At 34.3% G+C, this 14,080-nt stretch overlaps 1 protein-coding gene across 1 annotated transcript in view; it reads left to right on the top strand.

The window, feature by feature from the left end:
* BCHE (butyrylcholinesterase) overlaps positions 1-12,502 on the top strand; it is a 50,546-nt gene extending 38,044 nt beyond the window's left edge. The window contains exons 3-4 of the mRNA XM_006200845.3: positions 6,001-6,167; positions 11,900-12,502. Of these exons, the coding sequence (XP_006200907.1) occupies positions 6,001-6,167; positions 11,900-12,024 (292 nt within the window). The 3' untranslated portion in view covers positions 12,025-12,502. The remainder of the gene's footprint in view (positions 1-6,000; positions 6,168-11,899) is intronic.
* Positions 12,503-14,080: the final 1,578 nt, after the last annotated feature.

Raw genomic sequence — 14,080 nt, 5'->3', positions numbered from 1 at the left:
TCTGGATGGGGACTGGTCACCGGAAAGGCCACACCATGATTAGAAGCTGAGAATTTTCAGCTTCATCTTTCATCCTGTAGATAGGGGGAGGGGCTAGAAAAAGAGTTAGCAATTGATCATGGTTCGTGAGGAAGCCTCTATAAAATCCCAGTCATGTGGGGATTAGAGAGCTTCCAAGCTGGAGGACACATCCACACAGGGGATGGGGGGGGGGTGACAGCCCAACTCCATGGACCCCTGGGCCCTCCCAGACCTCACCCTATGTATGTCTTCATCTGGCTGTTCATCTGTATCCTTTATCATATCCTTGAGTAAACTGGTAATCATAAATGTTTCTCTGGGTTCTGTGAGCCGTTCTTGCAATTTATCAAACCTGAGGAGGGGGTCATTGGAACCTTCAGTCTACAGCTGGTTGGTCACACAGCACAGGGGATGATCCGAGCTCGCCACTGGTGTCTGAAGTGTGTCGAGAGGGTGGGGCAGTCTTGTGGGACTGAGACCTTACCTGTGAGAGCCGATGCTCTGTCCTGGTAGATCGTGTCAGAACTGAGTTAAATTATAGGACACCCAGCTGGTGTTGAAAACTTGCTTACTGTGTGAGAAAAACTTCCACACATTTGGTGACCAGAAGTGTCAGAAGTGTTCCGTGTGATTAGAAAAGGAGATAACAGGGAAGAAATACACAGTAGGGAAGAACAGAGCTTCTCCCTACATAGGAAGGAAAAAAGCTGAAATTATTCCTAAAAACGTGGGAAGAGCTGAACTCATGACACTTTCCTCCAAGTACTCTCCTCTTGCAGCATTTCTTGTCTCAATAGTGACAACTCCATCCATCCTTCCAATTTCTCAAGCCAGAATCCTTGGAGTCATCTTTGACTGCTCTTTCTCTACATATCTAATTCATTGGCCAATTGCAAGGGCTCTACCTTCAAACTATTTTTAAGTTCTGAGCATGTCTCAGTTTCTGCTATGACTTCCCTGGTTCAAGCATTCAAGCAACCATCATCTCTCACCTAAATTATCCCTGTGGTCTCTTAACTGATCTCCTGTTTCTGCTTCTGGCCTTGGATTCTCTGCAGTCCCTTCCCAGAATTTTACCCAGATGATCTTTTAAAAAATATAAGTGAGATCTTGTTTTTTTCTTTGTGCAAATCTTCCAAACACTTCCTCTCTCACTCAGAGTAGATGTAAAAAGATAAGGACCAGCATACAGGTCACTAAATAGTGTTACCTCCTACTCTCCTCTCCCTGGCTGGCTTTACTCTAGCCACCCTCTCCTACATGCTGTTCTTGGAAAATTCCAGGCATGTATCTGTCTCTTGGTCTTTGCTTTCTATTGCTTTTGTTGAAGTAGTCTTCCTTCAAAAAACTGCATGGCTCACTCCTCTGTCAACTCTTTCTTTAAAAGTTTCTTTCCTACCAAATATTGCAGAGTTTCCCTACCCAGAGTTAGCCGAAGTCTAAGTTAAGGCACAGTCCTTCAGACTTCCAAGTTGGCCCAAGATTGCTAACATCAGTTGTAAGTTCAGAGTCCCCACGTATTCTCTCAGACTTGATAATCCACTAGAATGACTCATAAAACTCAGAAAAAATGCTATAATTACAGTGACAGTTTTAATATAGCAAAAGATTCTAATATATTTCAGAACCAGTCAAAGGAAGAGATACATAGAACAGGACTGACAAGGATCCCAACAGAAAGCTTCTGTGCCCTCAGAGCTGCAGTGCCCTCATGGCATCAATGGTGGCAGTGTGCACACGGGGAGCTGTCAACCCAGGAAGCTCACCTGAGCTTGAGGTTCAGGGTTTTACTGGGAATTCATTATAAAGGCATGGCTGATTGAATTAGTGGGCGTGTGGTTAAATGCCATCTTCTGGCCCCTCCCCTTCCTGAAGATCAGGCTGATAGCACTTGGTTCAGAGTCCCAAACCTCTAACCACTCGTTAAGTCTTCCTGGTGCACCCAGTTCCTTCCCTAAGATTATCAGTGTGAGTAGCCCCATCCTGAGTCACATCATTAGCAAAAACCATCGAATGCATGACTTAAGTCATCCTGTTAGCATTAATTATCAGGTATGGTGCAAAATTCCAAAGACTTAGAGGTTATCTCCCAGAAATGTGAACAAAAGTCAAGCAAATTCATTATTACACACTCCCTCACCACTGCCTCTCCACATACACACACACACACACACACACACACAGAAAATATTACACACCTGCCATTTCCTATCATCCCCATTCTCCACTTTATTATCATTTCTAGCAGTATAACTGTGTACTATACTGTGTATTTCCTTTATTGTCCTTATTGTTTATCTTCCTTATAGAATGAAACTGCAAGACTCAGGAACTTTTCTGTTCTGTCTTTGTTGAATATTCTGTGATTCAAATAAGCCTGACATAGTATGCACTCAATTAATGTTTACTGAATAAGATAATGGATTTGATCTCCAAATTCAGATTCTCTTATAACCATTTCTTCTTTAAATTAAAATACAGTTTTATTTAAGCATGACAAAACATGGAATATAATTCCATGAATATTTGCCTATTTAAGAAATTATCCAGTATATGCTGTATTCCCTCAGCCCTCTTATGATCGTGGAAAGTTTTGGATGGTCTTTCAATTTATAACTAATAATCATGGCTTCCTTAGCTTAGATTGTAAAGCACAGTAAAATATATTCACTTTAAAATCACTGTATATCTTAGTTAGAAATAACTGTCTCTGAATTCTTAATCAAAGAAGAGCTTAAATCCTGTGTTAGGATTGGGTAAGCAATATTGGAATTTATAACTTCAAAAAAATGATATATGAAATTTGAGTGCATCCTGCTTCTTCATATCAGCCATCCTGAGTCAATTAGTGCCTTTAAAAAAAATCTATTAAAAAAAATGAGTTATCAAATCTGTGCTCAGATGTCGATGGCAAGCAGGTAATTTCCTGTAACACAGTTGTTAGAAAGATATTCTGCTTTTTTTGGTTGAATAATCTGTCTCTTAAAGCTTTTCAATCCTACATTAGAGGAAGTGTGAAATGGATAATTTTTAGACCATTTTGTATACCACAAATTAGAAAAAGAGCCTGGTAACAAAAAGGAGAAGAGATTTCTCTATCTCATGGAAAGTGTGAAGTACAGTCTTTATTTTGTAACCAGAACAGAAAATATTTTTGAAAGATAGCAAAATCAGCATGTTTAAATTTATCTTACAATTTTGGGATTAAAATTATACAGTGTTTCAGAATTCTGTATCTGGGAATTACGTTGTATTTCACAAAGTTTTTAATTGATACCAATAAGCAGAGAATTGTATCTCTGGTTGTTTTCAAGTCTTTGGAGCTTTCTTCAAATTATAGAGTAAAATGCTTCATCACTTCAATAGCTATTTCAATCACTTTTTGAAAACTATATCTGCATCCATAGCAAAGGAATTTGATTACCTCTGAATCACAATTTGGAATGTCATGAGTTATTTCATAGGACAAAGTTTGTTAAATGAACACTGGCAGTGCCATTAGTGCTTCGCTCTTGAACTCAAGTACAAGTCAGCTCTGTTTAAGTCACCGTTTGCAGAAGCCAGAAATGAATGTGCAGTTTAAATGGTGCCATAAGTTAATTAGAATCAAATTAGAAGGAAAGTGGGCAATTTAGGAACATAAGAATTGCTGTACCGGAGCAGACCAATAGTTCTCCTGGTTTAATATGCAGCCTCCAGCAGCTGTACTTGTTAGTTTCTAAAGCTTTAAAAGAAAAGAAAAAGACTACATAATTCACCTAGACAAGTGTGCCATCTGTGATCTGGAAAAATTTTCTTCATGACCTCTTTCAAATAATCCCCTAAAGCAAGAGGGTTTAATCCTGTTATGATATTGGTTTAGCTTGAATAGCTCTGGTTATTAATAATTCTTATTAAATCATCCAATTCCTACATAAAATCAACTAGTTCATCATGAAACGATTTATCTCTACAGCTCCTCAATTCATGGTTGAATATGTCTGCATCAATGATAAAATAGGAATTTATTGTACTTTTCCGACACAAGTTCTTGATGGCAAACTCTGCCTCTGGATAACCATGCTGCCTGAATGCCTGCTTCTCTCTCCAAATTCTAGGGATTCACAAGCTTTGGGGGGAAAAAGTGTACCTACTGTCACAACTCCCAAATTTCTATCTATTAATAATATACAGATTATATATCATTCAAATCAATGATAAAGAATTCTGTGTGCTGAACTTTTAGAGTAGTTCAACTGGAGTTTTTCTTATATGATTTTGCTGAAGTTAGATGAATCTAAGAAAAAAGAATGAATTACTTATGCTCATCACGTGAGTCTTCCTTTTATGATAGAAGTATATGTGACTATTTAATAGATTTGTTGATTAGCCTAGGTACCACCTCTAGGTCACTATTTCTAAAATGTTGTATTTACAATAAGCCAGCTAGTCAAGAATCCCTCCAGAATAGTAAAAACCCACAAGCTAAAGTCTAAACCATTTTCTTAGGCTGTTAGATCTTCCTGCTGTAACACTTACATCCTAAAGCTGTAACTCTAACAGGATCTCCACTATCCTAGAATCCAAGAAAACTAGTTTTTTCATTGTTACTTGAACTAAAATGAACACTCATTATATACATACCTATGATAATTCTGTCCCTTTGCTTTAGATAATTCTGTCTGCATTGCTTTCAGTAATTTCCTTCCAAACACATAACAATTGTTCCCTCTTCTGACAATTCGTGTCCCTTTGTTTATGGTTGATTTAGGCTACCGTATATTGTTGGTTCTTTGTTTTCATGGATGTTCTGGCTTGTAAATTCCTTGGGGAAAACTATGTTTTCCATATTTATTTGTATTTCTAGAGCCTAGAGCATTGTCTGACTCCTAATAACATCATACAAATACATTAAAAGGAAATCTGGAAATCTATAGACAGCCAGCGACTGACTAGACAGAGTCACTTCCAGAATGTTCACTCCTTGTGTTTCTGTACATGTGACCTAGGCAATAATATATATTGAGTGCTACAAAGGTGCTAGTTAGTCCCAAACTGTAAATTTCTGAAAAATAAAGTCAAGCATTATTGATTTTGAAATAACAATTAAAGATACGGGAAACATCAGCAGTAAAAGATAATCTGAAGGTTCTGGATTGACTTAGACTCCTGATGTTAAGAAATGGAGGGATTCCCAGCAGAAGAAATATTACGCAAAGGCAAGGAGGTGAAATGGAGGAGGAAAGACCAAGGAACTGTCCCTGATTCCTGCTGGCTGGCCCAGGAAGAAAATACCTGAAAGTAAGCTTGGAAATGTCATTGGCACCATGTTCACTGACCTTTGTCTGAGCCCACTGGGGAATGACTGAAAGATCTTTAAACAGTGGACAGATCTATAAGAAGGTGGGATCAACTTAAAAAATGAGACTGAAGGCAGTGTCCTCGAGTAATGAGGTTATTACATAATAAGGAGATTTGTAATTGGTCCCAAACTTAAGCACAGGTTTAAGTGAGAAGAAAATATTAGTATTTTAAAATAGAATACATTTACATATTTTTCTCCCTGTATGTTAAATAGAAATATGTATAGAAAGTTCTTTAAATTTTAATTTTTACAATTTAAACTAACATAGTGCTTCAAGGCACTGAAAGCATTCAACCCTATTCATGTGTGCTTGACATCATCAAACAAACCTACAATTTTTCTGACTGTGTCCACAGTTTTCTGATATTTTAAAAGCTTTTATTGGGTTTTATTTATTTATTTAGTTAGTTAGTTAGTTAGTTTACATATATGTACTAATTATTGTTTCTAAGAACAGATTGGATCTTTAGCTTTTTAAACTTACATAGTTACAAAAACAATAAAGCTGGCGCCTGCCGCCATCTATGGCCATACCACCCTGAACATGCCCAATCTCGTCTTACTGGTTTTTGAGAACAATATTTTTTAATCTAATAGTGATTAGTAGGACATAATGTCTCTCTTTAATTTTTCAGAAATCCAAATGGGACCCAGAACAATAGTACTAGATGGCCTCTCTTCAAAAGCCCTGAACAGAAATATTTAACCTTGAATACAGAGTCACCAAAAGTGTACACTAAACTACGTGCTCAACAATGCAGATTCTGGACACTCTTTTTTCCCAAAGTCTTGGAAGTGACAGGTGTGTTTTTTGGTATTTGGTTAAATAATTGGCTGTGAATTATGTAAATGGGAGAAAAGATAGACTATCCAGGACACGGTGAGAATGTTCATCTGTGACTTTACAATTATCTGATTCCAATGTGTCCATTATTTTAACAACTTTCTTCCAGCAATTTTAGATATGTGTTGAAGGTTTACTATATAAGCAGCACCTTAGTAGTTAAACAAAGAAAACAAAAATAGAAAATTCCCCTAGAGGAACATGAAAACTAATAGTGGAACTAAAATTGGGCACTACTTGTCATTTAGCCCATCTCTGTGAAGTGAATTAATGGATAAATGAACAAAATAAATATGTAACATAAACAATTTATTGACCTGAATAACTGAACAAATATACTATGGAACTAAATTTAATTTATATTCAAAAAGAAGCAAAAATAATTTTATTGATAAGGAGTAGAAACCTTGATTTCTAAGGGGGAGAAAACTCCTAAAATTTACATACTTATAAGCATAATCCAAATATTTCTGAATATTCTGAGCTTGGTGATATTTAAACAGCATGCACGTACATTACATAATACAATAAACAGGTAGCAATTTAGTCAACTACTCTTTAGGAAGTGATTACTTAGATTTATATAAGGAAACACTAGGAAAATGGTTCAGATGAGCGTAGTCATAATTCATTAGTAAGAGAATATTTAAATAAATTTGAATGATCAACTTAAATGATCACATTTTCTGTGAGAAAAATTGCAGACATTTCCAATTCACTCCCTTTTTTAAAAAAAAGTCCAGCTGTTTATAACTCATGTGGCTCCTCAAGTCTATTTTCTATATTTTTCAAATAAAAGTAATTGACTTTCAACCACCGGACATATTGCTAACCAGGTCCTTTAGACTTTACCATCCTGTTTATCATAGTACTCCACAATTTGCAGGTTATATATTAGATATCACAGTATAGTGGATGTTTTTAGTTTCTTCTTGCTTAGAGAGGTTAGGGGTTAGTTTCAGGCAACTGTGGGCATCTCAGAGTTGTATCCGATTGTTTCATATGCCTTTTGATTATCAGACATTGCTCACCAAAATTATAATTGTGGACTCCATCTGTCTGGGAAACATTACCGCTATACCAGTGCTCCATGTGTTACCAAATGCTCTGTGACACAGTATGTATCAGAGATGGGCTTCTGCATCCCTTGGCAGAGCTACAGTGCTGCCCTTGTGTCCTCTGGGTGTGAATAACAATGAGGCAACGCGTTTAATCTGCCAAGAGACCAGAAGAGGTACCATTTAACATATCATAAACTACATATTCTCAATCTTTACTTAAAATATTTTTGAAATGAGACGATCATAATTTGTAGGGAAATAAGCAGGGGATGGGGGCAAATTTTAAATAACTAATTTATTATAAGCCAAACTGACTCTTTCTAGTTCAAGCACATGTGGTCTATTGCAATGTATTTGTTGATAAAATACAATTTCAGTATCAGCAGATTTTGAAGATGTATTTCAAAATCTCTGTCTCTAAATTGTCTGCTACTATAAAGCAGGTTAAATAAACAAACTCCTAAGTTTTTGACTACATGCTGCTGTATGCATCTGGCAAACGCAGGGCTGAACAACTCTCCACTCTAAGCAGCGCTGAGTTGTGTGGGTATATCATACCTTGCTCTCGGGTGGTTCCAATGAATCTTGAAAACATAATTTTAAATTTTATCACAATTTTTTTTCAGATAATTCCCCCAAAGGAGTTATATTAAGTATATTTAAAAATTTTTTTAGTAAATGTATGATGTAATTGTCATAACATCAGCAAGGTATTCATTAATAATAAAAATGTTTACATTTAAACAAAACCAGTTTGAAATGCAATGTTTTTAGGCTTTATAAAAAATAATGTAGGGGGGTTTAAAAAGATTAATATGTTCTTACTGTACCTTATATTTTTCAAGTCACAAAACTTCAAACATTTTAATCTTTAATGTTCTGAATATTAAGGTTACTTAGAGGACCTAGGTGAAGGTTTTATGAAAACAGTATTTTTTTTAAAAAGATAGCTTTACAAATAAAGGAAAATTTCAAAGAATAACTACTGATTGGATTTCTTAAAAGGAGAAATGTTTACCTTACTCACGGAAACCCGTGAGTTTAAGCATTAGAAGTACCACTTGAGCAGTAGTTTACATTTAAGCAATGCATATTTTCCAAAAAAAAAAAAATAATAATCCTGAAGACTTGTTTAAACACACAAATTCTAGCACTTAATTTTCAGCCTATCCTTCAGCACATGCCTATGCTATTACTGCATGCACTTGCAAGAAATAAAGTCCGCATTTTTTTTCAACTGTTATCAAATTAAGATTTTTTGCTAGGAATGTAACTCAGTAATGTCTCATAATTATTCGAAAAAAGAAAGGCTAGTGGAATAACAACCCATTCAATGTCAATCATATATCAATATTTTTCACTAAAATTGAGAAAGTAAATTTATTCAAAGGAAAAAAATTGACCTTCATATCTTCCCCACTAAAGAAAAACATCAGATCCAGTGGTTCCTCCTTTGGCCTTTGAATGAATCATGAAACACTGTTGCTTGCCACAACTAAAGAAGACCGAATATAAATTTAAGAGCTGAGATACCTCTTGGATTCCCTCACTTTGGATTCATTTACTGCTACTTGCAAATCAGTTAGCAAGAGTGGCAAACAAAGATGAGATAGTGGAAAGGTGGTTTGAAGAAAAAGATCAGACTAATTTTGCTGTTTTCGTGTTTGAATTTTCCATTCCTTGTTAAAAGCAAAGCAAAACAAACAAAGGGCTTTGGGAAACTTGACAGTCAAATCAAATTATCTATTTGTTTCACTGGAAAAGCCCATGAAGTCTTCACAAAACCCATCCTGAGTTTCTCGTAGTTCACAACCACACGCTCCAAATTACAACAGGACAACTAATAAGTTTGATTGCTGTGTAAAGAATTATGAATTTTTTGGTAATTTGAATAACTGGTTGACAAACAGGGAAATAAGCACATAAAGGGGACAGAAGAGATTTTTAATGAACTCTCAGAATACAGGAAATATGTCATTTCTTTATTATAGTGCTCACTGCAATTCAATGTCAATGTAACATCCTCTTCTAACTTCATCTCCATTAACAATTTGGGGTTGACTCACCTCTCCTGTGTTCTGTCTTAATGCCTCAGACTTAGCTAAATAGACTCAGCTCTGGTGAAACATCGCTCACCCTTTTTTAATTGACAAGCCAAAAAAAAAAAATAGCTGTATTATTATCACTCTTTTGGTAGGGAAGAGAGCCTGACCTTTTTCCTCCCCAAATGAGACACGATATGAGCAAAACAAAGATCACAAAACTCCTGAAAAAGTTGTGTCAATATGTTTATGAACTACTGGTATTGACCTAGCTGTATACAGATTCAATAGAGAGCAAAATTAGGAATAAATTTTTGTAAGGGCAGTCAGTTCATTTGCACAGCTCCCAGTGAGTGCACAGAGCTTGATTTCACAGTGTACACACCATCTCATTTACCCTTCATGGTAACGCTGCAAAAGAGGAATTACCAACCCTACCTACATTTGGAAAACTCATTTGAGAAGTTAAGAATTTTTTCTCTGTCACTAAGATAGTAAATGACTAAGCTAGAATTTTAGCCCATGTCACTCCAAAGCCTATACTGATGTTCTTTTCTTTATTTCACACCGCAGTACCACGTTAACTACAAACCAAGTAGACCTACATCTCACTGATAATGACGATGCATCTATAGCCACTTATGTAGTATTTCAGCGTGAGGGGAAGAGGAGACGAGGGAGAGGAGAAACACAACTAGTTTTGATCTTGATTTATGACATGGGACTCATTTTTTAATTATCTTCTTATTATGGTGTATTCAGTTCCTTTGGGTTCTGTTAGAAAATAATTAACTGTTTCATATTTTATTGTCTCAATCAATGTTCAGTACTTCTAAAGGAAAAATGTACTCAGGTTTACAAAGCACTTGTACACTAAAAAGCAAACTATTTCAATAACTAACTTGTATAGTTGTCTGAATATGATACATGAGGAAATAAATTTACATTTATATGAATCAATGGATTGGGTATCATTCCATGAGAAAAAAAAGAAAATCAGATTTGGGACCTTTTCTCTAAATATTAATATTCATGGTTTAAATGCTAACTTACCTGTCTTTTAATTGCTGTATCAAAAATTTTATTTTTTCTGAACTTCAGAGTCCTTATTTTGTGTAAATAAAATTTAAAACAGCATTTAATTATTATAAAAAAGAACATAAGCATGGATTATTTAGTATAATATTTAACATCTTTCTTCCACATTGAATGTTTTTCGACTGTTTAGAAAAATTCTTTTTTTCACAAAAAATTATAGCCATTGACCTTTTAAAAAGCATTTTACATAAAAATAGGATATTTTTGTATAAATTCTCAGATATTTGTCCAATGCCCAAGCATTATGAACATTTTAAACCTAAATATATCCAAAATTACAGGGGATCTTTTAATGGCAGTACAAATGTTTTAAATATTTTGATTTTCATATAAATTAAAAATGAATCACTGAATGTGCTCCATTGTTAATAATATGAATGAAAAGAAACACTTTTACACATACATTATAACATAGTATGAGAGCACATGAATTTTCTTTTCCAAATTAACATTTTGCAAAGTTATAATTAATTTCAAAATTCCTAACTGAAAATTATATTTTAAAAAATTGTCAGCCCTTATTTTTACAATAGTTGAAGTGACTTAAAATTTTGTTTTTAATCCAGTGACTATAGCTCAATATCCTAAAAACTTAAAAAGTAAGAGAACTACAAATGCATATGACTTATAATTTAAACTATCTTCTAGCTTTATCATGTCTATTTCTATTAGGAACATAAATATATGGTTTTAAACATTTGTAATTTAAGAGTTTCTATTGTTCACAAACTTTATTTTTTAATGTAATACACTTTCAAATATATCAAAATTTCAAGGTTCTTGTAGCACATAAATGCTTTTTGGTTCATTGCCTCACATTATTTCTGGAATAAACACTCCTCTCCCCTGACACATACATACACTTTGCAAACTGCTGGGAAGCAGAGATTTTCTTAGTCATGTTTCTAATTTGTGAAGCAATTAATAAACTTCTATCATTTAGTAGTTTCAATAAAATGCTTTCAATAACCAGGCATTGCTTTGAATTAAAAATATATTGATATGGGATGAGTGTAAAATCTATACAGAATGCCAATTAAAAGTCCTCCTTATGCATTAATAAATATTCAAATATAAATATTTTCATCAGAAATAATACTCTTCTTTATAATTATATATGTAAATGAGATGCATTAAATGAAATTTTTGTTATGCATGGCTGGGTCAAGCAAAGAGAATAATATTTATACATCTTAGAAACTAAAGCAAATATATGTAATGTAACAATTTGATGTAACATAATACACAAACTTGCATTTTATGGTATATATATTTTGTACACATCTATTATTTGCATTGTCATATAATGTATAAAATTACACTAAAATCTTTTCAGGTAGTCAGAGAAGCTGATAAATAAGTAATGAAGAATAAAAAATTGCTGTGCAGTGTACTTGGAGAAAATGACATCTGCAATCAAAATTATTTTTCAATTAACGTAAACAGAGATTAAAATTTAGATTAATACAATTCATTCCATGTTTTACAGAAAATATTGATGAAGCGGAACGAGAATGGAAAGCAGGATTCTATCGGTGGAACAATTACATGATGGACTGGAAAAATCAATTTAACGATTACACTAGCAAGAAAGAAAGCTGCGCAGGTCTCTAATTAATAGATTTACCCTTTCTAGAACGTTCATTCCCCTGTAGATTAAGGCAAAAATTTCAGGGACTCTCTTACACTCCTCGTAAGAAAGCTATTATGTGGCTGAAACGAAAATGCCAGAAGGATAATATTGATTCCTCAGATCTTTCACTTAGTACTGTACCTAGCATTTCACAACTCAAGTGGCTAGAACAAGTTTAATTAAATTTCACATTATAAAGTTCAAGAATTAATTATATGGATATTAAAACAACTTGCAGCTTCAAACTCTCTTTCCCGAATAACTTTAAAAATTCTTTTCCCTTAAAAAGTATATTCTGTTTTCAGTCTCAAGTTTATTTTCATAACCACTCATAAAAGGCATCTTTTTAAAATGGATAAGGTCTTGAAACATTAGAGGCTGTAATTAATACTATTTTCTTTAATTAATTTATGCATTTAATGTCAATATGATACATTAACACAAACAGAAAATACTTGGTCCCTTTGGTTTTTTTACGTAAAGGCAGGAGAGAATCTTAAAATAAGAGGCCCGGTCACTTGGAAACACCTTAAGATAGAAACCAAATGCCACTACCAAGAGACAAAATGTAAAAGAATATAAATAGTTATGTTCTGTATTTTTTAAATTACGTATGCTTAGAGTCCTCAAATTATATTCCTCATTCTTCAACTCTTTTCTTCCTCACTAGCTCTCTCCAAACATGTTCATATGTAAATTATTCTTCTTGTAACTAAAACATTTTTTTAAAATGTGGATGAGCAGAAGTCTACATTGAACAATTTCAGAAATCATGTACCATCTGGAATAAGGGAACCCTTGGCTGGACCTAGAAATGTTAGGATTTTACTAGAGAAATTGTTCAATTAGAGGGTAAAAAAAAGGTTTTACTTTCTGCGGACAAATGATATTGTTTTAATAATTTAAAAAGTTAGAAAGTTGCACTTACTACCTTGCATGGCAAGGGAACACACCCAGTGAATAAATCACTAAGTCATTCACTAAACAGGAGAAACCAGGGAATTTCAAGTTCTAGGAAAGGGCAGTATTTGCTGACTCTGCTAATGAAGACTAGCAGTTAGGACCAGATAAAGTGAGCCTACAGGTCTGTAAAATGTTGGTTAAACCAAATCTCATTGTTCATTGGTCATAATGTCTCTAGCTAGATCCAATATGAGTCTGCCATCCTCACTCAAACTGTCACTCAAAGATGGTCATATGATGATCAAATGGTCATCTAATCAAATATTAAAAAGCAATGTAAGAGATAAAATGTACTTTATAAATAGAATATGTCTTTATTAAATATAGACAGATAATTTTAATTCCGATGTAAACCTCTAACATACAATACACTAATACACTAAATCAGTTGTGATAAAACACAATAGTCATTTTGATATTGCTTCTGCTGTAATTGGAAAACATTTTATTTACAAATTAATTGAAGGGACACATAATATTGTCATAACTGAGTGAGAAATATTTTCAGTCAAAATATGGGAAAAGTATTACAGGTTTGCAGGGGACAGAAAATGTAAAACCTTTATATAGCCACACCACAAGTCTAATACTATATCCAAATGTGAACAACATCTAAGATTCACAACTTTTCTGGAAAGCAAAGAAGAAAGAAGGAAGAAGGAACAGAGGAAGGAAGGAAGGGAAAAAGAGAAATGAAGAAATTTCCTTATTCAATTATGCCTGTTTCGTGAATTTGATTTTCCTTGCTCTGTCTCATCCCTGGTCTGAAATCTCACCATTAGAATTATCAGCTCTTGAGAAATAGAAGGGATATAGTGGTTTTAGAAGTGACTGCTAACACAAATAACCATACACACGCAGTGCAGAAACTCATTTATCTCACCAAAAGAAGGCTGGTTTCTTCTCCAGACATTGCCCATTTTCTTAGCCTACTTTAATTCTTTATGGGTACCTTGAAGGGTGAAAAAAACCCTGAATTTCCAAGGCAATTAACTGTCAATGCCTTGATATTGTGAGATTCATCGCTGGATCCCCTGCTGGGAACTGCTTGCACGTTGCCATCACAGGGTGTAG

The sequence above is a fragment of the Vicugna pacos genome, chromosome 1, assembly GCF_048564905.1.
Source record: "Vicugna pacos chromosome 1, VicPac4, whole genome shotgun sequence".
Classification (NCBI taxonomy): Eukaryota; Metazoa; Chordata; class Mammalia; order Artiodactyla; family Camelidae; genus Vicugna; species Vicugna pacos.
This window is presented reverse-complemented; position numbering and strand designations above follow the sequence as displayed.